This window comes from Crassostrea angulata, chromosome 1 (genome assembly GCF_025612915.1).
Source record: "Crassostrea angulata isolate pt1a10 chromosome 1, ASM2561291v2, whole genome shotgun sequence".
Lineage (NCBI taxonomy): Eukaryota > Metazoa > Mollusca > Bivalvia > Ostreida > Ostreidae > Magallana > Magallana angulata.
Window position 1 is genome coordinate 51,889,936 of NC_069111.1, and position 27,996 is coordinate 51,917,931.

Genomic DNA, 27,996 nt, shown 5'->3' on the forward strand with positions numbered 1-27,996 from the left:
TAAGCTTATCGGACAAATGTGTAGGTCATAGAAGGTATATTTAAAATTAATTTAAGGGATTATCTCATTTGGTACTAATTTGGCTCAGATTTAACAAAAAAGCGTATCAATAGTGACATTCAATCAAGTTTCTAAGTCGGATTGTTTTGAATTTGAATGTAAAGTCTTTGTCTGGAATAAATTGGTTAACTCATTGTATTAGGTATTAGATAAAATGCATGAAATTATCATGTATAGCGATATAGAAGGAAACTTTTAAATTAAAGAAATCCTGTAAACTATTTTTGTCTCCTTATATTTTCAGTTAGTCGCCATCTCAAAGATGTTAAGTCTTTTATTCGGCAAACTACTTGAATTGATTCTTGTTCTGCTGACAATAAGTTATGTAAAATAAATGTCCAATTAATTTTTTGTACACTATTGCGCTTGTGCTTGTCATTTGTTACCTTTGAGATCAATGTTGTCAATGTAATGTTGTAGTTAAGCTCAGTTGAGTTTGGATACTATTGGTAGTGGTATTCAGTGAAACTACACTAAACGCATGATTATATATTTCTTATGTTGATATCTTAAATATTAGAGAAAAAAAAGATAATTATAAGTAGATGGTCATATACCTAATAACCATAGGCAACATAAAGAAGAACACTAACCAACAAAATGGCTGCTTTGAATGATTTATCATAAAAGAATATAACAAGTATAAAAGTCACGTAATCTTTCAATTTCATTCAAATTGAATTAAAAATATAGACAAGCATTTATCCTAATATAACATATAATTGTATTTTTAAAAGGCATTTCGATTTTGAAGTTCATGAAACATCAAGTATAGTTGATCGGAACTAGTAATCAATTGATGTACCACTTTAGACAGGTAAAGAAATATCTGAAAAAATAAAACATAATGAATGTGTTCTGTGAATATTTGGTGACACAGAAGTTTTGTTATTCAGCTATTCACTCAGTTGTTTTACTAAATAGAAAATATAATGTATAATTATTTCTCTATTAATATGATAATCATTAATTAAATTCTTAGTTTACCTGTGCAAGGCGAGTCAAATAGCTGAATAGAGTCGATAGCGATGTCACTCCGATATCCATTGCCACGAATTGCCTCAAACTTTATCTAAAAGTATATTATCTACATTGACTTCAAACTTATGTTTTATTAATTAAAGTAATACTGTTTCATAACCTGAGATGCTATTACTTACAAATTCAGGATTCAGTTAAAAGTATTATGGGGTTTTTATTCAATTTCGACCTTGATTTGGTCAGGAATGAATTTACATTTTAAAAATATTACTGAGACACTTATGCAAATTCGTCGATCTAAACATACCACAAGATCGTTGAATGCAGGAATATCGATGGACACGGGAGTCCATTTATCATTTTGATTTCCAGAAAGGGTCCAGATTTCTTGTTCTGAATTACGTTCACCGGCTAGGACTTTTAGTGTCCCTATGTTACGTCCATTCATATTGTAAACAAATCGAAGACATGTCGGACCTGCTAAAGAAAAGAGTTTTGTTATCAAAGAAATCAGTTCTTAATTTCCTTAATTTATCAAAACATTCATGTCATGAGTACACACATGTTAAAGTTAAAGACTTTAGCCAGCTAAATATTAACTGAAAAGTCTGGAAAGTTAGTTAAATGGCAAAACATTCTGTATATGTGACAGACGCTTGACCAAGATCTTTCATTAAAAAAAAAATATGTTGTTCGCGCCATAAAAATATCTCAGGGATTTCCCGAAAAACAATTAATATCCATTTACTAAAATGTCCATACCATAAACCAAAATAGGCATTTTAAAATAAAACTGGTGTTCGTGTCCCAATTCAATGCGCGCGGAAGACAACCAATATTCATCACCTTAAATGCCCTTAAAGTTAAGGCAATAGGTACACAACGTTGACTTACCGCTAGGTGAAAGTTGTGACGTTACGGCGGAGCTGAGGATAGAGTTGTCTCCGGACGTACGTCCCGTGGCCTCTATGTAGGCGTAGTTCCCGTCAAGGGGTTTATTGGGACCTGTACGTGAGCTTGGAGTGCGCTTCTGTTGAAATTAGGAGACATCAGTCTATAATTTACCCATTCCCTCAACAGACTTTGCCAGAAAATAAATTCAAGGAAATTCGAAATTTTACATATTGAATACATTTATGATCGTATGAAAGATGCCATTACAGAATAGATAGACGTGATGAAATACATTATTCAAGCTTGCAGATTGTTGATGAAAATCTAAATCTTAAGTTGAATTTTCATTCATGATTTTGTATGGAAAAAGTAGTGAATTGTTTTTCTCACTTTTGTTATCTTCCAGTCCATGCTATCTAGCCCAGTAATATCAGTCAAAAAACACGAGCCATCATCAAAAGTACAAGATGCCAAAAGACCCACTGAAATGTTCATTCAAATACCCATAAATGGCGTGTACTTTAAATCATATTTATACATTAGAATAAAATAGTAAATTTAAAAAATATAATTTATTCAGGAATGGTGAATGCGTTGATAACTCGGCATGCAATAAAATATCTAAATTGTAGACCGTCGATGCACTTTTTATTTCTCTTCATAACGAGCTGCTTACTGTGGTTTCATTAATAATCAAGAGCATCAATTTTCGTGGAAAAAGTGAAAATCACAGTTTAAAAGATAAGTAAATTCGTGGCCAATGATCCTATCAGTACAAAATGTTAATAGAAATTGCACTTCAATGAACATTTAATTTCGTGTATCCACGAAAATTGGTATTCAACGAATATTGATGAAACCACAGTAATTATATGTTTTAAATGAAAAAATATATTTTCTTTTTTCTTTTACAGGTCCTCTTGAATCATATCAATATACATGTAACTGTTATATCAATGGGCGGGGTTAATGATAGCGTCATAATGATTGCAAACCAAATAGACATCAGTTAAAATATTTGAGGTAAAGAAGAAAATAACTAAATGGTTACAACTGTATGCCTCGTGTTAAGCATTTATTTATATTTCTTACCACATCGTCCTGGCAGATACCTGATATCGTCTAAAGCTATGTCTCCCGTAAACGATTTTCCTCTAGTAGCCTCAAAAACAACCTGTTACATCAATTAAAAATAACATAAATTAAATAAACTTTTTTCTGTGCATAAGTTTTGGGTCTATATATCTTTTCGGAATAAGCACTTGTGATCGTTCATTCTACATTGCCTATGATTAAAAAACAGTGCCTATCTTGAGAAAGGCAATAATGTTGTATTTATCTATTGATTGACAATTTTTTTTTGTTCAGGACAATATTTGATGTTATAACTCAAAGTAAAATTTAGGATTATTTACAAGAGCAATATACCATTACACTTTTCTCGACATACTTACTAAATCATTCGTGTTGTGATATATATCAATTGAGGCTGTTTTCCAATTGGTGTCAGAATTACTTTGTTGGCCATATTTAGAAAATAACTCAATTGTATTTGTATCTGTCTCTTGTAACACTCTCAAACTATCAATTGTCTGTCCATACATATGATATTTGAACGTAAGGCAACGATCTCCATCTACAAATAAAACGATGATGAAATTGGTCATGATGTTAATGCTAATTATGTCAATTAGAATTGGAGTTTATAAAAAAAAACACCGATATAAAAAGTTCATAATCCCATTTGAAAGTCGCCTTTATTTTTACTTTCAAACATATCCTTGGAGACAAGCGATGCTTTTTGTCCTTGGGATCTGCCAGAGGTTTCAATGTAAGCATATCTGGAACCCTGCACGGCAGATTTTGGACCAGTGTTCGAACTCGGTGTTTTTCCCTTGTTCGTGGATGAGTATAAAAGATTGTTCCATAAATATATAGACAGCAATATGAACTTTAATTGACATGGACACAATGTTATTGATAGTGAAATGGAAAGTCATGATATAAGTATTTTTTTAATTTATGCAGAAGAGGCTCATTGGTCACATCTTTCACCTGAATATCAGCTATCTATTCGAAAAAAAACTTCCGATACATAACTAAATAATATTTTTTGAGACTATGGATGTAGTTTTTATTAAAATAACTATATTTGATCTTTAGTAATATAAACATTGTTCCATTTAATCTATTTCGAATGAAAAACGTGTGCTAGATAAGATATTTAATCAATATTTATAAAATATCATTTTTATAGTCATAAATTACCTATTTATTAAAACATCTCCATGTGCGTTTGTGTGTTGGTTATCTTTCATTTAGATTATTTAGATTAAACAGCATCCTTTATTTCTGGAATTGTTATTAAATCTACTGATTGGGAAAAACGTAACAACTTACAGATTTGATGGTCCAATCAAAATCGTCAAGTTTACTGTTTTCTAGAAAACAATCTTCGTTCCTTTCAAACGTGCAGTTGCCTTCACCCGTAACTAAAGAAATCAAATAATAACTAAACAATAAAAAAGAAGCTGACAAAATATCAGCTTGATAAATTATTATAAACCTGACGTACGCCATTCATTATGATGTAAGGTTTTAATGCTACATTTCCATTATCACGTTTCAGAGCGCGATTGATATCGGGGTCTTCATCATAGACTAGTCGTAGTACTTGCACCAAATCTTTAAGACCGTAGTGGCAATCGTATTAATAGAAAAATGTATTGACAATCAAAATATTTTCTAAGATGATTTAAATAATTATTTTCCATTATTTCCATCATTTTCCTAAAATGATAATTTCATCTCTACATAGATGTTGCCGAGGTATAATATTTCCGTTTTTTGTTTTTTTTTTCATATAAATTTCACAATGTAGCTTTCGTGGAATTGAGCTTAGTATTCATATTTTCTGTGTATTAGAACGGCATTTTTACAAAACATAAACAAAAACGTGATCATTTTCCATACACACTCTTGAATAATAATTATCACATGGATTTTTTTTAAAACTTCGATTATTACCTTTTCTTGCCTCTATTAAGAAAGACTGAAATATTTCCTTGATCTTTATCCAAAGCTCTTTATTTACAGGGTATTAACATAGTTTTAGAATTGGCACGAACGCTCAACCAAATGACTTCACATTTATACATGAATATATCAGTTATACTCACCAACATCACATAACAATCCCCCAAAACCTGGGTGGCAGTCACAACGGTAAGTGGTAGAAGATTCTTGGACACAGACGGAATTTGGACCACAGGGATTACTCCTGCAGTCAATGTCTGAAAAACAGATTATAATACACAAACTTAACGAATTTTAGCAATTGATTATATCAGAATCATCATTAATGTTGCCTTTGAAATTAAAGATACATGTATATTGTAAATGTATACAATTGTGTGAACGGAAAAATATACGAATATTGTGCTCTAGCAGTCATGCGTTTTATTTTCTATTCAGTATGTAACAGTATACAGTTGTTGACTGGGGTCGAGGGCAACAGTTGATTTGTCGGAACGGCTCGCAAACTGTTGCCCAAGGCCGAAGGCCGCGGGCAACAGTTTGCGAGCCGGTCCGACAGATCAACTGTTGCCCGAGACACAGTCAACAACTGTTTTGTTATACCCCTTTTAATCAATAACACGTTTTGGCGGAATGTGACATCACCGGTCAACAGTCATTTTTAACAGTCGATTTTAACAGTTCCAATCTAACTGTTCCAGTCCAACAGTCAAAATGCTGGACTTTTCTTCGTATAGAGTTATATAGTAACTGTTTTACAGAGGTATAACAAAAGTGTTTTTGAAACGACATTTATTCATTGAATATAATGGCAGTATATATATGTGACCTTTAAGTTATCGAATACAGTTATTTGTCCTTGTTTTAATGTATTAGTTGCACCTTTTTTTTATATAAATCATCTTCTGTATTTTGTGAGTCACTTCTAAAAACAATAATATGATTTCCTTGGTGATTCATGCAGGTTTTGAAGGTGGCGACATTGCAGAAAAAATACATAATCCGCGTTAGGACTTTTCTTCTTTCTTTTCAAGTACGGTGTTTTGCATTCGGTAGATAAAAATATACTCGTTTGTAAATGGGGATTGGGAAAGAGACATAGCCATATCTTGTATAAGCAGATCAACGTACAGGTATGTTCTATTTAATAACTATACACTATTACATTCAGATTTAGTTGTAATTGATTTATAATGAAGTACGAGGGTTGTCAGAAAAGTTCGCGGCCAAGTTCGATTAGGAGCGGATTATTCGAATGATACCAGCGAAACATTTAAGATTCTAACGTACTTTCTAAGAAATATGTAAAGATTTGGTTTTGTTAAATGCACCATGCAAAATATACAGCATAATTATTATAATAAGATATGCGAACTTTTCTAACAACCCCCTTGGTTTAGCAGAGTTCATCAACTATTAATATAACTTATATTTATTCTACTGTGTTAACTTTTTCTCACCAAATACTAACAAGCTTAACTGGCTATTGTATTGTTATTTTTCAAAATGAATTGCCATTTTACCCGTGCTGCAATCGCCAGCCATAAAATGGACATCATCAATAGCAATATCGCCTCGGAATCCACCTCCTCGGACACCGACAAACTGAATCTGTAAAATAGGGCGCAAAGTTTGTAGTCTAATGATAAAGTACTGATATTAAATGATGCAAAAACATTGAAAAATACAAAAATAACATTATTTTTAGGTACATTAAGGACTGGAAATATATTGGACTTAATATTTGTGTCAAGCATGCATTAAACTTTTAGAGTGATTTCTGTTATTTAAAAAAGCACATTGGTACCTTTCCGTTTGAAGGTGGAACAGAAATACTTGTGACGATCCACAGGTTTCCTGCATCACCACTATTACTGAATAAACTCTGGTCGCCATTAGAAGATGCCATACTGACCGAAAGTGAGCCGATGTTCAAGCCATACATATGGTAAGCAAAGGTCAGGCAGAATGTTTGAGCTATAAAGCAGGATTGTACATATCATAATAAACAGAATATGTATAATGTAACATTTCATTTAATGTGAGGGATGCATGATTTTTCATTAGCGCCTGCGAGCAGAGCGAGCTCTAAGAGACAGTGTGCGCGGGAAAAAGAACGAGCTAAACCTACTGATTCATCAAGAATTTTTTTTTTGGTCTACATCCCATAATGCTCTCTTATGTTTTCTCACGTGGTGCAAAAAATGGCTAACATTTAACTCGTAATTTACGGTGCCTTGAGGTTTGAAGATACTTTTTGAGTACCGCTTAAGCTTTGGTGAGACTCAAGAGTTTTTAGACGGAGGCTCTATGAGCCTCCTCTATTGCTACCGGTCAGCTCACATGTGACGTCGATAGTGGATTTGACGGACACCACCTAGCGGCAAAAATTGCAATATTCGTTTTGGGATTCATATTTCAGTATTATTATTGAAATAAATATCTTATTTGCATTTACAATAAATAGAACTATACATATTGCGATCAATAAACATAATTTCTCTCGAAAATTTTAGTCCATATGTTAAATTCAAGTAAGTATGAATATGCATGAGTTTAAGAATAGCAATGGTGTGTAATCGTCTAGTGGCTATTTATACTTTTTATACAGCTTCCTGTCCGTGACGTCAAATAATGAGGATTCCTCAAGAACCATCTTGTGTTGACCGAAATATTGAATAATTATGAGCTGCAATGGATAAACACGGCGTGGTTCTTAGTCTTTATCGTATATTACTTGCGCATTATCAATTAATCCTCTGCGGAGATATATCTTTCTATGTATCGCTACACTCTCCCCACCCCCCGGCATCGATCCAATAAAATGATTATTCAACAAGTTGAACCACTGCTATGTGAACTTGAGTATTCTCCCAATTAAGAACAGACAACCGTGATCGTAGCATGACACATTTTAGTTTAGTTTTACTTGGCATGCATACTAAACCTACTATAAGGATAGTGAAACAAATAAATTAAACATCCAGATTACACCCTTTAACGCAACCAACCCCCCCCCCCCCCCACACACACACACATTCAGTATGTGCATAGGTAAAGTACCCAGGCCACGTGCTGTGAAGTTTGATTAATCCTGCATTGTCTGGCCAGCGCTGTCGATTTCAAAGTAAGTTGGGAAGTCAGTGTGTGTTTTTGCAAGTTGATAAAAGAATTTCGCGTAAAAAAAAGTGTGAACACATTTGACAGAATGTACATATTTTCTTTAAAAAGTGAAGCACGGGGTATTATAAGATCTACTGCGGTATATATTTTTTTAATTTAGCTTTAAAGAGATACATGTATTACAGCGAATTCTCTTCATCTTGGATATTTCCGTTTTTAAACATAGTTAGATAAAAGAATAGGAGTTTGCATATACTGACAGATTGAATCTTTTTACAGCAAAAAAAGCTCGCAATTGCGTGTTAAATATTTTTCCGAAATTCTAAATTTATATCTCTCAAATTTTGTTTACACCACAAGTAAAATCTGTATAAATTCGTAATATTTTAATCCCATGCAGAAAGTCACGATGAAATGTTTACAGTTGATTCGCTAAGCTGTTGATCAAAAGGCTGAGCTAGCAATATTTACTTTTTGGACCGCCTGAAATGATTAAATCAACGGTAATTTTGAGCAAAATGAGCTGTAGCGTCTCTTATATATAAATATTTCATCCGCTTAGAAATATATTTGATCACTCTCTACAATCGAATCGTACATTCTGCAAAAGAAAAAGAACAATGTATGCGAGATTGAGATCATGCATGTATTACCTACATGTAACACTAGGGGTTTTTAAGCATGAACGATTTTTTTCATATGAAAAAAGTTCACTGTTCAACAGTTTTTATTGATTATATATATTGTGAATCATTAGGTATAGTACTAACTAACAAAATATTTTTTGTTTGTACATGTAATTTGTTTTTGCATATTCCATAAAAGAGCCTGAATATGTTAGCAAAGTAGTTTCTGTCCTTTAGTATTTAGTATTGCAAACTCTTAATTGATACTTTAAACCTTCTATACCTTAAAATGTGAAGAAGAAAAAACCATTATTATTTTTGGGATTTGATTTTTATCAACTCTCCTATACAGTTACTCTGGCAAACCGGAAGTGAAACTATGTTTGGACCTAACCACAGATCATCGCCGCTGACTGACAAGACCTTGTTCTCGAAAGTAATCGATAAATTCGATGTAATGCATTCTGAAGCATTAAATATTATTATAGTTAAACATTGCTCGGATCCATATAATTTTCCAGAAATATTTACATTACTGATACATAGTTTGATGGAAATAATTAAATCTTAAAATATTACGCATCATGATTCATATGATGTTTTCCTATAATTCTTGAAATTGTCGGAGAAGCCCAAAAATTCATATTATGAAAATATGCGTTAAATTCAATTACGGATAAGAAACTACTCGGCATGCGAAATTACATATCGTTGATTTTAAGATAAATATCAATCGATGAAATCAACTCCCGTCGGTACTTCAATACTTGGAATTAAATTAATAGTAGATTAATCTCCTCCGCAATGATGCCTCCGTCTCTCAGTACTCTAAGTACTTTGATTTTCATACTTCTACAGACCAATCCACACTTTACAAAAGTTATGTCCCTTGGCCGCCATCGCCGAAACCCCATAGGTTTCTCACAGTAGCCACTGTAGTTTAAAGGTCTGTAAATTTGTCATTTGGCAATAAAATTCCTTTTCCGTTGTGTCTTTTGATTGCCCGAGGATGGGACAACCCATACATTGAAAGAATGAAATAAATTCAAAGAGATTTTATCACAGGACGCCCAAATATTTGGTAGGATTAAGAAGGAAGAAGTTTGGTTTTTCCCTTTTGACCTTTCAGTTGACCCCGCAAAGGGAAACAACTTTTGCAAAGTGTGGACTAGACTATTCCAGATATAGTAAGCAATTGATTATAGATTTTAACGTATGACGTCACAGGGATCTCGCGCTATATTTCCCGCGTTGAATTTAGAGGTGGATCAAACAACTGTACATGTAAAACGTGTTCTAGCTATTTCAGTATAAACTGCGATACCTACTTCAGATGATTTTTTTTTCTTTATTTTTTTATAGAGAGATTATATATACGCATGTACAAGCAAGAGTCATACTTCTTCAGTCATATCGATCTAATTTTAAGCTAATGTCGCATGCATGTACAGTAAGTATAAGTAGGGGGGATAAAAACATGTCATTTTGAACTAAATTAATAAGAGTAAAGAGAAAAAATGAACTGTTAAAAAATCTATGCAGATATTGCATATTGTCAAACCACTATATCGGAAAATGGAAAGTTACACACCTAAAAACTGGGACCGGGAGCATGGATACAACGTATGTTATTTGAACGCAAAAATAACAAATTAAAAAATATATGAAGCCGAAAAAGAGCCTTTTTACAGATTGATCAATTCTCTCCAAAAGTAAAGAACGGTTTTAGGGGAAAGCAAGTCTTTGTATATTGTAAGATTTTTTTTAAACTAGAAATATTTTAACTCTCTCTCTCTTTCCTTTCTCTCTCTATCTCTCTCTCTCTTTCCTTTCTCTCTCTCTCTCTCTCTCATAAGTTCTTTGATGTTAGTTGATAACTGTCAAAATATAACTAAGTTGACATGATGCAAGGTATGTGTAATTCTTGCTGCGCGCACCACTGTTAAACATAGTATCTTGTTCTGAAATCATTAGTAGAGGCCTACTTGTCTTGATACTTGGGCCCTGAAGAATTGCTACAGAATTCACTTTCTTCCCCGAGGCTTCAATGTACGAATATTTTTGTCCCTCGTAAGCTGAGGTAGGGCCTGTTCTGCTAGAAGGTGTTGAACCCTGGAATCGATTAACATAGCTATGTAAAAAAAAATACTCATTGATTCGATATGAATATCCCTAGTCAAAGCATTCCTCTTTAATTACTGTTCACTCAGATGAATTTACTCAATTTGAAAATCTAAATGACAAGATAAATCTTACTTTTCGTATCTGCCAATCAAAATCATCCTCTTGTATATCACTGAGGAAGCAAGCTGTACCAGTTTCAAATGAACAATGCAGTTCTTGGTCAATAAGTGGAGGTTCTGGAGATCCAGTAATTGGTGTTTGTGTTGTTGGAATCGGTGTTACCGGAAAAATAGTGGCTGGGGTCTTTGTTACCGGAGAAACAGTTGCCGGGGTATATGTTACTGGGGCAACCGTTGTTGGAGCTTTTGTTATTGGAGCAACCGTTGTTGGGGCCTTTGTTACCGGAGCCTTTGTTACCGGAGCAACCGTTGTTGGGGCCTTTGTTACCGGAGCAACCGTTGTTGGGGCCTTTGTTACTGGAGCAACCGTTGTTGGGGCCTTAGTTACTGGAGCACCTGTAGTCGGGGGGCGCACTGTCGGTGATGATGTCTGGCCATCTACAAGTAAAGTTAAGGAAAGGCATAATGAAAAGTTCAGGAATGGCATTAAAAACATTGAAGTCAAAAAAAATAACAAAAAAGGAAGATTAATTTATAGTTTATTTTTAAAGTATATGTAGTATTAATTGAATGCGTGTATATGATAGCAACATACATGTTGTAGGATTATAGGTGTTACACTCAAGTAAAAATTTGTTTACTTACTACACGTCGATGACGTTAATGTGACATCATCGATTGCTATGTCGCTTAGGTATTCACTGCCTTTTATCGCTTCAAATGTGACCTTTAGTATCGATGTAAATTTTGATTAATCGAGAACAAAATTGTTTATTCTCAAGGAAATAAAACTTAAACATATTTTAATGATATTCAAACGGACTGGGTAACAGTCATAACATGCAAAGACGAAAATATTAGTCTTCTCGACGGTGTTATAAATAAAGGGAAATTTATAAATACAAAAACACAAAAAAGCCAAAGAAAGTTCAATGAGTTGTCTCTTGGTCAGTGGGCATATACAAAACAGGTTGTGGGGTAATTTCAGACAAAGAATTTATTTCAAATGTTCCTTGTTTACCAGGAAAAAATAGCTCGTATGAAATGCATTTTGTTTACCTTGTAAATCTTTGCTATTGTTCCGACATCAATTTCACCCCTGTGCCAGGCATTGCCTTGGTCTCCTGCTTTGGTCCAGAGTTGAGTTCCGTTACGCAACACGCTGAGGGTTCCCATAGTGCTGCCATACATGTGGTACCAGAACCTCAAGCATTTAGGACCAGCTTCAAAATATGTGATTTTTTTGTTGTTGTTTTTTGTGTTGTTTTTTTTTTATTTTAAATACCGGTAACTACATCAACTACATCAACATTATTCCACATGCTATCTTATGTTAAAAAACCATTTTTGTAGGGTTTAAGAAAACTATATGATTACATGTAGCTAATTGTTGTCTTGCGATCAGATATCAATTATGTTATAAACCAATTACAATGCTAAAACTGAAAGAATATAAACCTACCTCTACAAGTAAATGGCGTTCATTACATCTTTTGCACAAATACGGGTTTTGAAATGTTTGACACGAAAAAAGTATAGAGTTTTAATACCAGCAATTCATTTTCATATCCGCTATATGTATTCAACAAGTTAATGGTCTATATCAACTATTGTATTTAATATATCGGACAATGTACATGTTTGTTTTTATAGACGTCGAAAGTCGAAAATCATTTATCATACCTTTCAAAACATGTAATGATCTTTTCAAATGTTGTCATTGTATAACCTCGAATATAATTATAACTAGATTCGATCTCGTTGCGAGCAACGAGTGGGTCTTCCGTCCAATTTTTGAAAAGATAAGATTAAACTTATCAATTCAAAGATAAAATCGTAGATCTAAGCGAAAAAAAGAGAAAAAAAATTTGCGGCACTCGAGGCTTGAACCCGGGTCGCCTGGGTCATGTCCACGACTATAACGACTGAGCTACTCGGACTCCGCTTCAGAACTTTGACGCTTAATTTCTCGAGAATGCCTTGATCGATTTTAAAACTAATTACATATTCTTAATCAGTAAAAGGGTCACTATAAGGTGTAAAAATTGCAAAGAAAAATATTAAAAAATAAAAAAGTCGAGACGGCGGACATTCTCTATACCGAGGTACATTAGAAAAACGGTAGATCTATCATCTCTGAAAATTTCAGCCTTTTATCTTTACTCGTTTTTGAGAAACCCGACAGACAAAATTGACTTTTTAAAATCGTAAACGGGCGATTACTTCTGACCGGAAGTGTTTTATCAAAAATGAAAAAAAATGTATCAGCTTTAGATAAAAACACGTTTATATTGAAAATTTGAGCGAAATCGACCCAGCCATCTCCGAGAAATCGTCTGCACAAAATCGGTAAGAAAAAAAAAGAATAATAAGAAGAAAAGTGAAAAAGAAACAATAGAATAATAGAAGGGTCTTCCGCTGAAGACGGAAGACCCTAATGAGTAACAACCACATACCATGAAATATCCTGTAATTTTTTCAAATACATGATTTGTATATAATTTTTGCTTTGTGCTATAACTTTTACAGCACAATATATTCAATACACAGGAAGTATATTTGATATTGTTTGCTATACTAATTTTTTTTTTTAAAGTTGATAAACATTTTTCTCACTTTCGCAAATTTTGTGACACGTAAAAAAAACCCCGATTACATGGTAAAAGTAGAATTTTGAATAACACTTATCATGCATGCTTCTTTACAAACCCTACATGTACGTGTAGTCCATTTTTTAAAAAAAAAAATAACTTAATATCGTATTGAATTATGTTCTTTACCTGATATAAGGGGCGATTCAAACTGAAATTTAGTTCCGACTGGTACCGGAGATGACGTCTCAACATACAAATAATGACTTCCGGTTTTGGCACCAGAAGGACCAGTCCCAGAGGAAGGTGTTGAACCCTTATAAAAGCAAATACGTTTAATCAAAATCGTCACTATAATTCGAAATACAAAATAAATTGTAGAAATAATTAAATTGATTAGTATTCTGATAAAGACAAAATATAACAAAATACTCCTTCAGATAAATGTTTATTCAGAAGAACATTAACATATTCTTCACCAACGACGACTCTCGACGACTGAAATTAATCTAAAGATACATTAAATAAACGAATTACCGCTGTTATTATCCAGTCATAACTATTGCGCTGGGGGTTCGTCAAGATACAGTTCGTTCCTTCAAACCCACAAAAAATATCACCAGTATCTACAAAAAAGGCACTTGTTTACAATACATGTAATGAGTGAACTCAGATGTACATGTATATTTTATAACATATTTTGAGAAATGAAGATATAAAGAGGTATATCGCCCTTTTCCTTTATTTCACATGCACCGGAAGTACCTTTTTCTAAAAAAAAAAAATAGATACTGATACCTGTCTTAATAGATTTTACAAAAACCTAGCTATATAGTTACTGAATTTATAATGGTGTCTTTAACCACTTGTTTGTTCAGGAAAACAACGTCAAGAAATTATATAGAACTGTTTGCATACAGTCAGTTGATATACAGATTCGTAATTACTTCAAGAATATACAATGCATCTTAGTTTAAACTGAGTGTAATATCATTGAAGAGATATGTTTATTTTCGATGCGTTCATAACTGGAGTTAGGCAGGATTTGAACAAAAAATCAAATTCAGACTTTTCGGCCTTCGGCTAAGGTGAGCTAATGGTAAAAAAATGAGAGGAAAAGGGGTTAAGTGTCCGGTCCTGCCCACAAGTACCTGTCCTTTTTATTGCATACTCACCATTTCCCTATATATCACTCACAAAACCTGTTGATTTGGTTGATGTCATTTCGATAAATAGGAGTTTTATAACTTGATAAATATGTAATTTTTGCATTTATTAAGGTATATTTTAACTAAATACATATATTGTATAATACTGGAAATGCATGACGTTTGCAAAAGCGCCATCTTGGAGGCGAAATCATTTAAGTACTGAGTGCACAAAACATCTTTATCGACAGGCGTCATCGATTGAAGATGCAAGTTTCCCGACTAGAAAAATTTCCCAAACGACGGTGTGCCAGTGAAAAATAAAGATAAACTGACCATGATTTCCCGACCAGTGTACGTGGTGTTTCGTTGAACGATCGATAATGAGAATTTTTTCAAGATAACCGCACAAATGTGTTAGATAACTTCTTACCGACATATGTGTCGCAGTATTTTCCGGAATAACCGCTCTCACAGGAGCACGTGAAACCATTGCTGCCAACATCCGTGCATTTTCCATGTACACATGGTATTCCTTTACAACCTGAATTCACAAAAATGTAAACTAGCAAGTTGCTTTTCCTAACCTGGCAGTACTTACAACATTTTAACATTGACGTTTTTATCTTGATTATTTTTTAGAAGCCTATGGCAATGTGACATCACAATACTGACTTACAGCTTAAAGAAGCATAGAATGGGGTACACTTAAAAAAACTTCTGAAGAATGTCATTATATAATTATATATTGTTTTTTCGGCTATCGATGTTTCTACTCCCGTTATTCCAGCTTACGTATTATAATGTGTCCAACTCATGAGTTTTATTTTTGAAATCTTATACAATGTGACGTTAAATCTTAATTGTTATTTTGCAAATGTCAGAAAGGACTATATATGGTTTGAGTCTAAAATGGCCCCCTAAAATGAACATTGTCATTTTACTGTAATTCTTTGTTTTATTTGTACAAATATACATTTGAAGTTTTTTCATAATTTTCATTTTGATTTTAGTGCCCACAATTTAAAAATATGACATCATAAAGTTTACCTTTTCCCGCCATTTTCTCATTTTTAGCATTAAACGGCTTGTTTTGAGGCAGTTTTTCTTTAAGGAAACATTGAGCGACTACTTGAACAAACAAAATATTTTCACCAAAGATGTATCTTTCCAATACTTATAAGTGACAAAAAGTTCGTTCTTGTTCAAAGAGTCGCTCTATATTTCCCATTCGAAAAAAGATAAGAAAAATGTCAATTTTTGGTTGATTTTGATTGAATTATAAAAATAGCGTCACTTCTGACGTCATATACTGCCAGTGGGTATAAATTAAATAAATAGGTGAAAAACATATTTCATGTCAACTCGTTTATAAAATAACACAAGAAGTTAATGTACCTGAATCATTTTAAAAATAGCGAATTTTGGGGGCCAAATTTGACTAATATCATATATAGTTCTTTATACTCCATTTTTAGCTTGCTGAACTTAAAGTTCTTTAAGGTTTTATTCAATATCTACTGAAATCCATACATATATTTTTAATTTCTTTCATTTTTATTTAAATATATTTAAAATTTGATATCTTAATTAAAGTGTATTTTATAGTAAAATTGAAATTGTAAGAAATTTCATAATGTATGATGTACTGTGTCATTATAATTCAATCGGTATCTTTTTCTATTCTGGACAACAAAGATCTACTTAACATGTTTCCGCTTTAAAGATTAAAATCGCTTAAAGATTTTGCAATAGCGAAATTTTATAGGAAAATTTACAGATAATATTTATATGGAAAACACCGTGCACTGGTTACAAAAGCGTTATACCAATGCGTTAAACATCTTTACCTCCACCCACAGACGACACGGTCAGGTTGAAGCCTTTTCCCGCCGTGGCCGTAGACGCGAACGCACTGTCAAACTTCAGCAACATTAAGTTGGGATTTACATTGTCAGATGTTACATAGGTCTCTTTGGTCAATTTTCCACATCGTCTGAAATATTTTATCATTTTATTTTTAATTTTACTGTTTTACCTTTCTCCCATCTGTCAGCAAAAAGGCGATCTTTAGATTGAAATACTATACTGTAGTGAATTTAATAAAATCTGTAAAATCGTAACGACAATTTTGAATGTTTTTTTTAATCTATTGTTTATAGAGATCATATCACCATTTGGTCGAACATTACATTTTGTTATAATAGCAATGTAGTACAAGAACTGAAAATCTCTACAAGAAAATTTATATATATCAAACCCAAGCTGTATCAATTTGGTGATTAAAAAAAATAATTGCATGGATCTGATAAAAATGGTCTTTGTATGCTTGGATAATAGATTTTAATTAAAGATGTTTACCTTTCTAATGAATATTTAACTCTCATTTTGTATCCAGTTCTTACCTAGGTCCAGTTTGACCAATCAGATTGTACTGTATCTCTAGCCAATGATCGCAGGCTGAATTGGCGGCAGTAAGGTCCATCTCTTTTATGGTCATTTCAACATTTTTCCCTGCACTAGCCTACGAATTGATTGATACATGTAACAACAATGGGTATGGTTCATCAAAACAAGTACCTGGCAATTTTTGAAATATAAGTTTCTTAAACCTTCAAAAACCTGTTTTTCAAACACAGTGACCCATGGCCCCGACCCAAATTACAGAAACATACCTTCACCAGCCAGACACACTTTTTGCCGGTTGGGTAGGGACCACCATTGTCGAAGTTTGGTGACGTTATAGTCCTGGATTCTCCGTCGGCTAAATCTATTATTCCCGGGCCACATTCTGCTCATTGTGTGAAACAATTTTAAATAATATAGCTCATAAAAACGGATATATGCTTTGAATGTCATCCATATTTGAGAACAACCACTAGCATATGACCCACTTGAGAAATGACAGGCTGTTCCTGACCTCAACATTATTTCTATTGTGTCAAATTAGTTGATCATCAATTTATGTACAAATTACTTTTTATTCTTTTTTAATTAACTCATTACAACTAGTTTTGATAGAAAAAAATAAAATTCAAATTATTTTGCCATTTTTGTATTTGCTTGTGAATTCAAACTGTGATATATTTGCCTAATAATTCACGGAGAACGTTGGCGACCCTGTTATTTTACTAATTGCACGATGTTTTTTTCTTAAATTAAATATTATAATAAAAATTCTTACAGTATTTTTTTTTATTTAAAACAGCAATTGATTCAAATGAAAAAATGCTGAAGGTTAAAACACAGTTCAATTTCAGAAATTGAATTTATGTCAACTCATGAATTCTTACATAGAAGAAGAGATTCTGCAGCTGCTTTGATATATCAAATACAACAGTGTGTTTCTATATCTCAATCTAACATACTCTTTAATGCATATTGCAAATTAAAACCTCAATGTCAATAAAGATTTAAAAATAATTATATACACACTATCTAAACCCAATTCCAGTAATAGTTAAGCGGAGTCAATTTTAAACATGTTTAATGGTTTTATTTGCAATAGAATAGAGTAACCTTAATGTGGCCAATCAAAGTAGGTATCATTTATGGGGGATGGGGGGCGGGGCGGGGGGGAGGGGCAGTGACAACGGGATACTGATCGTAAGAATGAGCAATATGAAATTACTAGGAAATATACCCATCTATCGCTTAAGAATAAAACATTATGAATACATTTTTTAAAGTTTATATAGATATTATTTTTTTTTACCTGGATCAGTTGCGACGGATTGACACAGATCCCCCGTGAGTCCATCAGGGCAGTGACAATTACAGGTGTGGAGTACAAAGCCCCCGTTCTGACACTGCTTCAGGGGGGTGTTTCCATCCGCGCCCCGGCAGGGTGCTGGAAAAAAATTGAAGAATTGTTAATTCGGAAACTTAAAACGGAGAAGTCTCGTGTGAAGGGACATAAGTCATTATAAAATGACATGGATCTGGTATCTCGCGCTATAATGGAAAACCGTCAGGATAAAGTAAATTATAAACCCTAATAATTCTATTCACCGGAATTCAGGAATTGTTCCTGTATCACTTTTATGTTGTTATTGTGATGTCATCTTTTTAACCAGGAAAACATATCTAACCTGTACAGTTGTAGGCGTCGACAATGTCCTGTATGTCGTAAAACATGAGCCCAGTGGCAGCGTCAGCCAGAAAGTCCAGGCGCCGGTCCTTAAACTCCATAGTAGGTTGTCCGTTTGTGCTAAATGACTGAAACGACGAATTTTGAATACTCTATACGATGCTCTTGTACAGTAAACTGATACGATGAAACCTGAATACATGTATAAATTGTCTTAGACTGTGTATTAGACATACTCTCAAACTATACTGGAGCACGGACTCATAGTCGTAAGGATTATAGTCATAGGTGTTGGATTTCGCCATGTTGTTGTTAGTTTTTCCTCCCTGGATGTTGCTCCAAAGCATGGTGACGTAGTTATCTCGGTCACTCCTGGATTGTTCATGCAGTTGGCCGATTGCATGCGCCATTTCATGGATGGTTGTTGACACCTGCAAGTTTACACCATGTTTATTACAGGTATAATTACGACATATGATAAATTAGACCAAAGTACTGTGGAATCATTAGAATTTGTGGTGGCTCAATTTTTAAAAAAAAGTCATAGTTTTCTTAAAGAAACCGAAAACCCACGCATCCACGAAATTACATCCCCATGAATAAGTGAAACACCATCAATTTCCTGAATATTGGATCGGGCGAATTTAAATGATTTCACAGTATTTAGCAAATGCCTGAGCTTTAAGATATACCGGTAGTACTGAATACTGGAATATTGTTACAGTAATTTATTAACTTTATATTACCGATACACAGCCCGGGTTCTGTAAACTAATTGGTTGTTTTCCGGGGAACACTCTGCCAACATAGGACCAGCATCCACTGCAACAAAACACGAGACTTACTGTAGACGCCGATATTACCCTTTCAAAAGCAATGTCGGGAAGCAATACTGTAGACAAAAACTCTATACCTGCCGGAGAAGAACTCAATGTAGGAGGAATAAGAAGCTCGCGCGGCCTCAGTCGAGCCCCTAGGAACCCAGCTCAAACAGGTGTAGTCGGAAAACTGCTTGATGGCCTTATCAATGACGTCTATATTTTTCGGGTCGTTAGCTGCAATTTCAATAACACTATGAATAGAGTCGACTAAAATGAGTCCAGAAGTTGTTAAATCTGTATGTACAGTTGGTTTGACAATTTGATAATTAATATGCAACTTTTTTTTACATATATGTGCTGTTTAAGAATATTGACCAATATATCATCTTTTGTCAATGCTGGAGAAATACTCCCAATCAAGCATGTCATTGAAACAAAGTTTATAAAAAAAAACCTACATAGACTGCTGTCGATGGAGTATGGAATGATTTTGTCCTTCCAAAGAGAGGCCGACTTCCGAAAATTTCTCTTTTCTCCATCATTCTATTATGTATTAAAAAAGACCAAAAAATAACATAGTTTTTCGTCACATAAACTTGGAGGCACTGTACTGTCTAAAGACAATTACCTTACCGTTTATTGATCATGCAAAAAGAAAACCGAGATAAAGGAATCTGACAGACCAAAACATTAAAGTATTTAATTTTTATATATTCTAATGTAATATTAAAGAATTAAATAATTGGAAAACACAAACTTGTATATGCATAAAAAAATAATAATATGACTGACCATCTGATTGGCTGATTAGGTGGATTTATTGACACTAACCAACCCTCTGATTGGGTGATAAACGAACATTGACTCTGGCATAATATTGGTAGATTTACTAACATTGTCTGACAAATTGATTGGTCGATCAACTGACACTGACTTACTGTACCATCTGATTGTTGGTCAACTGGCAATGACTTATGTTCTGATTGGTATGTTAAATTACATTTGCTGACAATCTGATCGGTCGGTCAACTGACACTGACTTACTATCTGATTGGTTGGTTTACTGACATTGACTTACTATCTGATTGGTTGGTTTACTGACACTGACTTACTATCTGATTGGTTGGTCAACTGACACTGACTTACCAACTACTTGTAATTGGTTAGTTTACCTGATTCAGCTCCTCAATCTGCTGCTGGGTCAAGCGATGACCGTCATGGGTGTCGCCAAATACCTTTCCTTTCTTCGAAGCGACTTTATTGATACCATCTGGCTATATACAAAATTAAGCAATATTCATAATCCAATGAAGCTCGCTCGGGATGCCACAACTTTATCAAAAGGTAAAGCCACCACCAAGTGACCATGAGAAAGTAATGGTTACTAAATCAAAAGCTCTTTTATGTGTTTCCATGCATGTCAAAGTCATCAGAATTTCCCAAAGCCTATCAAGTAAGCTTTTGACAGAATTTTTTATTTAAGATTTTAACAATTTTTGATATTTTTTATATTATTAAAACAAACTTCATTTGCTCAACTTTTAGAATATTTGATTTGTAGCTTCATAGACAATACCAAAATTGGCTTTGAATGTAAACTGTTGTAAAGAAGCAATTTTATGATATTCATTATAAACAATAAGTTATGTACATCAACAAAATTGAATATTAAGTTTATATGAAAAATGATAAAATGAAAATGAAGTGCTTTGAGATTATAATTAGTTAAAAATTAAACGTGATAACATGTCTGGAAATAGTTTGGCCTTCACAATTAAACAGTATCGTGTTAACAAAAAGTAACTGCTATCATCATAAGAAACCTTAATATCTGTAGAGTTTAAGAGGAAGATTTTCATACAAACTACTTCAATATTATGGCTTTTTAATATTAGTTATCTCAATATTAAGTTTATGTCCTCATCAACTTACGTGCTGGTTGTGTCTGAAACCTTCGTCCACATACATGCTCTCTAACAGATTGACCACGTCAGAGTCGGGATCAACATTACCCTTAAACAGAATTGCACAATAAAATTCAAGAATTTTATAATTAAGGTACAAGAGATTCATGTTATAACCAATAGCATGCTGATGTGCAAGTCAAACATAAACCTTCACGGCTTTTAAATAAAAATAGAAAATATGCACGTATTTGTAAACTCATTAACGATCTTTCAATTACCATGTTATTTGAAAGCAAAGAATGAAGAAAATTAAACCTAAACCAAAAACAAACGTTTCTCATTACAATCCTTTGTTTTTGAATTTCGCGCTCTATTTTGATCCCACCTTCAGTGCTTGCTGGATGAGTTTTTCCCCGCCCTTTGTTTCATGTTGATTGGGTGCTGAGGTTTCAGAGCTGCGCCGTGTGTCTTCGAATTGTTTAAGTGCACGGGCAATCAAATCAAAATCAATATCATCTAGTTCTGTTTCAGAATACGCTGACCTCTGTGGAAGGAGACATTAGAAAATATTTAATCTTCAACTCTCAAAATAAGTAAGAACTTTTCGAGAGAATTAGATTATATTACTACATTTATCAAGTGATACCAAGGCATTGAATATTAATACATTATAAACGTCAAATGGACCTTTATCTGTAACCATTGAAACACGTATACAGGAGACGACCAGACTTATTCCTTGACCTCACACGTTGGCATACCGCCTACGTACATCAAGATCCGTGTATGTTTTGAAACCCAGCACTTGCTCTATAGTTTCTCAATCCAACAGTTTTTGGTTGAGTCATTTTCCCACACCTAATGATTGAGCATTTTGAAATTCACTAGCTGTCGAAAAATAATACTTTATATGATTTTATTACCGCTACGTGCGTGATTAGGCTCATATTAACCAACGCAACATTTCCTTACGCCGTAAAAGATATGCGAGAACTGTTTTCTGATAACGATTTGCCTGCATTTGAATTCAATGTTCAAATATCAGTGACATGCGAACACGCTAAGTTTCTTTTGAATACAAAGCACAAAGTATACAGAAAGTTATGTAAGGGTACACACCAAATTTATTTAAAAAGTCGCGAAATGATATTTATGACCTGTTTTCCTCCTAATTGATATCTCCTCTACAATCCGATACACCCTGAGGCTAATGTCAAGATATAAAAGTATTTATGTGAAATGGTATCTCCCACAGCGATGGAATTGTGTCCTGTTTATATAAACGGTATGTTTTGAATTTACAGGTCATTTTTTTTTAAGTATTTAACTATTGAACATAAACACTTTTGTAAGAAATAAATCCGATATAAATTGTGATTACATTCTTTATATTACATTTATTACATAAGTTGAGATTAAGCTCTGGCGGTCATGTTCCTCTGAAGCTTAATCAAAGTGTTTAAAGCATAATGAAACTGTTTTGAAGAATAACAGCAGATAGCAGAACTGCCATTTAATCTCGCATTATAAAAAAAGCTGTTTTCTGCAACTTAAAGAATTAGGTTCATGAGCAATAAATAATTTACAGTAGGTTAAAATCACGTATGTTCCTAGATCTTAAGGTCAGCACTTCATATTTAGGAAAATATCTAGATATACATGTCGAAAAAATACGGTATCGGTTTAAGATCAGTAAAACATTCCTCTCCCTTATCCAGTAAACCAGGTGCAAGGTCAATCTAATGAAATAAAACCTCGTTCTCTGTTATCTATGGTTACCGATGTAATTTATTTAGGCACACAAACCAAAGAAAGTCAGTTTGGTCATGTAAAAAAAGGGCGTGCCTATTCCTTAAGTTTGTTGCTTGACGTTGAAATTTGTTTGTTTTTGGAGGTTTTTTTTAAAATATACCAGTCAAAATTTCTAACGCCCAGGCAAATCTTTGTTTTAGACTGTTCCTTATTCTAATTATTTTGAACATGAATATGATTAAAAATCAAGAATAGAGATTAACAAAGCATTTTTCAAAATACTCAACAAAATTTATATAAGTGTTTTTTGACAAAAATCAAGAAGGCACAGGTGCCCTACAATGTAACAGCCACAACTTTAAAACCACGTGCTTTTCCCACTTCCATTAATAACAGCATTTCAAATAGACTCCAAAATTGAATTAAAAAACCTTTGTGGAAGGTTATTACATTTGTTTATGTGGTCTATTTTTGCAAAGTTCGGATGATGAGGAACGGTCTCAGTCTTAGATTTAACTCATTCCACCCATACTGGCCATTTAGGTAATAATATACATGTATAGAGGGGATATAATTTTTTTAAATGGTTGTTTTAAATGATTTTGTGCAATGATAGTATACTGCAGTACGTTAGTTTATAAATATGTCATTAAAAGATAATTTATAGAAAAATAATGAGTAAAGTCCCGGGGTCTGGATACTTTTTTTGGGGGGGGGGGGTGAAAGGGGGCGGCCCTGTCCTCACACACCTGCACTGCATTTTACTCAATAGGTTTTATGTATTTATAAGCAGTTAAAAGAAGAAAATCGATTGGATTGAGTCGTTGTGAAAAACACATCCTAAAACATTTCGAACATGCGATCCACGCTTTTCAACAAATACGGTCATGGTCAAATAATTTCTCACTCGATAATTGTTTTGTTTATATGAACAGTTAATCATTTTTCAGCAGTTGATAGAGGCAGCGACTTAAAAACTTATGTTAACGTTTTTTAAATGATAAATAAATAAAACTGGGGCGTTGTGAATTTTGACCAGCTATCGCTGTATATATTATGTTGTTTTTATGTCATGCCTCGATGACTTAAAGTTATTAACTTCTTACAATACACTGCATTAATGGTGTTATATTACAATTACATTAGACTATTTTTGAATTACTTTTGGATTACGCAATACAGTAATAGCTGAGTGACAGGGAGGTAAACCGATCTATAGTTTTTTAAAAACAACGTCATTAGAAAAAATAATATGCTATGTATTTTTGAAAAATGTCTGTTCCTTTCCGATCTTAACAAAAGCAGTTTTATTTCGAGACATTTTACTTTCACTTTAGATATGCCATAAATAATTATAACACATTGTTTATTTCACCTTATCGTTTGAATTGCATAGATTTTTGACCAGACACCTACAGCACTTATAATTTCAGCTATAGACATTATTTATTTCGAACCCCTCTGAATAAGCACCGATAAAACTTCATACATGTGCATCTTATTTCATTGATAAGCAAGAATCTTATTCTATCTACATGTAAATGTGAAGAGGACTGGCTGGTCGTGGCCATTTTTAGGCTATATTTACCTCCTTAGACGAAGAGTTCTGTATTAGATACAGGAAAATGTTCACAATTTTAATATCTGGATTTTTTCTTTACTAAGTGTTAGTTTATGGCCAAAAACATCATAAGATGGTAACTTTGACCACCCAGGCTCTTTAAATGATAATGTCTAACCTTCAACACGTGTGATTCATGTCTATTTCTCAATTCATCCAGGACAAGTCTGGCTTCTTTTTTTCCGATAACTGCAAATCAAAACAAAAATCAGGTTTGAAATACTTTTACAGAAATGAACATAATTTTAAATATTCTCTTGGAGTTCAATTAAATATAATTATCTTTAAAAACAGTATACTAGACAACTTTTTAGAGTGAAGCTAGTATCCACTGTCCTGTTAGCATCACAGGGACAAAGCCCGTTTTGACCTTAATTTCAATGTAACCATATAAAATAAATAGTCCTTTCTTTATTTATTGTTAAAATGAAATCAAAGTCAAATCGGGCTTAATCCCTTTGCACCACAGTCTATGATTTGAGTGGGCGATAATGGTTAATGATTACAGATCTATGATCATTTAGATATGTTTGTTTGTTTTCTAGAATTGTTTTTTTTTCCTCTATATATTTATCCAACTATCTATTTTTTATTCATTCTTTTCTTTTCATTCGATATGAAAAAAAATCAAAATTATTTGAAAACATTTCTAAAACAGATTTCAAAGATTATTTATAGAAAGTCTATACTTTTCAGCTAAAAGAAAAGAGCATTCAAGAGAACAAAATGATTAATAATTTGTGCTTGAATGCTTATTTTTGGATATCGTCGGTCCTTTAACACACCAAGCCGTACAAATCGAACATCGTTATTAGTTTTTTAATATTTATTTGAAAGTCGTCGCTTTAAAGCCAGAATATGTATGTTCTTTGTCATTAAACCTGTTATTTAGTGCGCTTTCGCGGCTAAAATATAAAGTCAGAAAGTTTGCCGGAAAAATTCTTTTCTTTTTTTGGATCGGAAAAATATAACTATACATGTATGATTTAAGGGTTATTTTTTATAAGTACATACCAAATTTTTTGATAGACTTATTTCTATCTTACAATAATGAATCTTTTTTTAAATTTTGCTTATATTTTGTGATCACATTTGACGCGTGTAAATGAGAATTAAGCAGCAAACATTTCACATGTAAACATAAGGGCAAATAAGCACCAAATATAAATATAGTCCGGGAAAAGCGGAAAAGCATGCGTTATTTTTTTGTGAGTTAGATGTACTCACAATTACATAAATTTTTGGAAGGAAAATACTTTTTTTAACATCTTTTGGCACAAGTAAATATTAACTAGTAAAGAGAACTATCATATTAATTAAAATTTTATCCAAAAAAAATGGTATATTGGTGATCAAACTGAATATATCTCTGACGATTTTTCGGAAGCGTTTTACAAAGAGTGCATTTGTCACGAAATGTAATTGCTCATATTTTATAACAATCTAATTTTTGTCTTTTCGAACAAAATGCATCGTCCAAAAAGTTCTTCGTGGCTTAGGTGTATACTAAACTTTGGCTTAAGTAAAACATAGCAAGCATACACTACTATTAATTGTCAAATGAACAACAGAAAAAATGGTTTTTTACGAACAGGTGGCTAAGAGAGGACAAAACCATAAGGTCTCGGATACCAGTATTAGATTCGCTATGGCATAAAAAAGTTTACCTTTCTGATTCTGTTCGTATGGGTCCTGGCCTGCAATACCATGAACCGCCAGTAATAGCAGTGCCACGACAGCTGTCTGCACGGGACACATTCTACCCAGGTGTGGTAAAACTTAAAATAAAGGGACTGTTTATATGCCAGATTTATTAAACACTTATACGCATGTACATGTCATTTTACTTGCACGCATTTGGGTTTAAAGTTTTAAACGTGGGATGTGTAGATCACGAATCACAGTGAGAAAGGATACGGGGAATTTATTACGCTCCGTTTTAAGACAGACTCCAACAGTATGGCACTGGGCCCGTGTGTAGATGAAGCAAAAGAGTGTTTAATTGAAATTAAAATTGAATAAGCAGCAATAATTATCTTTTGAAAAAAAAATTGTCAGAATAGGACGCTTACGGTTGTACAGACACTGTTGAGGAATTTTAATCTATTATATAAAGACGGAAAATTTATTCTTTTATTAAACAAACTTAAATGTAGTAAAATTTCTATATAGCTAGTTCATAAAATGATAAAAGATACATGCGGCAAATGACATTCTCTTTTGCCATTACTAATCGGACCTAATTATTTCCTTGTGATTTATATTATGCAATTTTTGCCATTATTAATTTTCCAACTTTTTGAAGCGACTGGGAAGACGCATTCTTTTTTATCGGTTTTCTTTTGATAACAATCTAAGTACTAATTTTCTTGGCGGATTGCACTTTTAACAATACGTATAACTATACTTATACAGCATCATTTACACAGTTTTTGCTTTCATTTTAATTATATATTAATAAATACCCGGACTTTCTACGCAGGTTCAGGAACTTCACAACTACCCTTGCTTAATCTAACCTTTCACTTACTTTGCCTGCTTAATGTGCATTAGAATAAAGAGTGTTTGCAGACTTACTGCCTTTATTTTAAGGTTTATACAACCACATCCAAACACCAGAGCCCATGACTCTCGGGTATTTATTTCATGATTGACATCCCCCCTTTTCCCTACAAATTTACATAATTATATAGACTGAAGTTTATGATTTCCTACAGTTTGTTACAATGCCAAATCTTATCAATAAAGCAACAGTTATTTCTGAGACGAAGTTAAGAATGTTCAATGTTTAAGGAAATGTGGTCAGTGAATTGCCCATCAGATTTACCTTAAGATTTTCAGGTGAATTTTTTTGCTGTATAAATATTAAGTAGAGTAAAATAAATCCAATTAAACATTTATATCTCCCTTTTTATACAGAGCTGTTCGTTTACAGGAGATTGAACAGGTCTATAATTGGGCACGGTCATCCAGTCCTCTTAAAGTAGATCCAGTGTTCTGTGATGTCACTTTATTGTAAAACTTTGAATTCTTTAAAATTTGTGCAAGATAGTTTTATATATTTTATGTGAATAGAATCACATGGAAGTAACTAGAAGTACTG

The 27,996-nt window shown here is 33.2% G+C and overlaps 1 protein-coding gene across 2 annotated transcripts; it reads right to left on the reverse strand.

The window, feature by feature from the left end:
- Positions 1-661: 661 nt before the first annotated feature.
- On the reverse strand, positions 662-26,706 carry LOC128185879 (MAM and LDL-receptor class A domain-containing protein 1-like). 2 transcript variants are annotated; one of them, XM_052855575.1, is made up of 33 exons: positions 26,561-26,706; positions 25,012-25,082; positions 21,906-22,064; positions 21,546-21,626; positions 20,786-20,887; positions 20,072-20,156; positions 19,706-19,847; positions 19,539-19,614; positions 19,029-19,223; positions 18,794-18,920; positions 18,418-18,552; positions 17,378-17,493; positions 17,108-17,226; positions 16,553-16,698; positions 15,136-15,246; positions 14,092-14,180; positions 13,744-13,870; positions 12,023-12,186; positions 11,609-11,690; positions 10,977-11,401; positions 10,706-10,832; positions 6,779-6,948; positions 6,495-6,582; positions 5,115-5,228; positions 4,336-4,427; positions 3,703-3,829; positions 3,390-3,571; positions 3,028-3,109; positions 2,326-2,417; positions 1,936-2,071; positions 1,349-1,518; positions 1,048-1,132; positions 662-889 (listed from the first exon to the last, which is right to left on the reverse strand). In XM_052855575.1, the coding sequence occupies exons 1-33, from the start codon at positions 26,649-26,651 to the stop codon at positions 870-872; spliced, it is 4,128 nt and encodes a 1,375-aa protein (XP_052711535.1). In that variant the 5' UTR covers positions 26,652-26,706; the 3' UTR covers positions 662-869. The 2 variants fall into 2 exon arrangements, with proteins under 2 accessions (XP_052711535.1, XP_052711527.1); XM_052855567.1 differs by having other exon boundaries at positions 1,349-1,521.
- Between the last annotated feature and the right edge of the window lie 1,290 nt (positions 26,707-27,996).

Coding starts and splice junctions, on each gene's coding strand:
- LOC128185879 (XM_052855567.1), bottom strand. CDS start 26,651: ATGTGTCCCGTGCAGACAGCTGTCGTGGCACTGCTATTACTGGCGGTT. Junction 6,583..6,778: donor TTCCACCTTCAAACGGAAAG/GTACCAATGTGC, acceptor CCTATTTTACAG/ATTCAGTTTGTCGGTGTCCG. Junction 3,110..3,389: donor ATCACAACACGAATGATTTA/GTAAGTATGTCG, acceptor TTGATGTAACAG/GTTGTTTTTGAGGCTACTAG.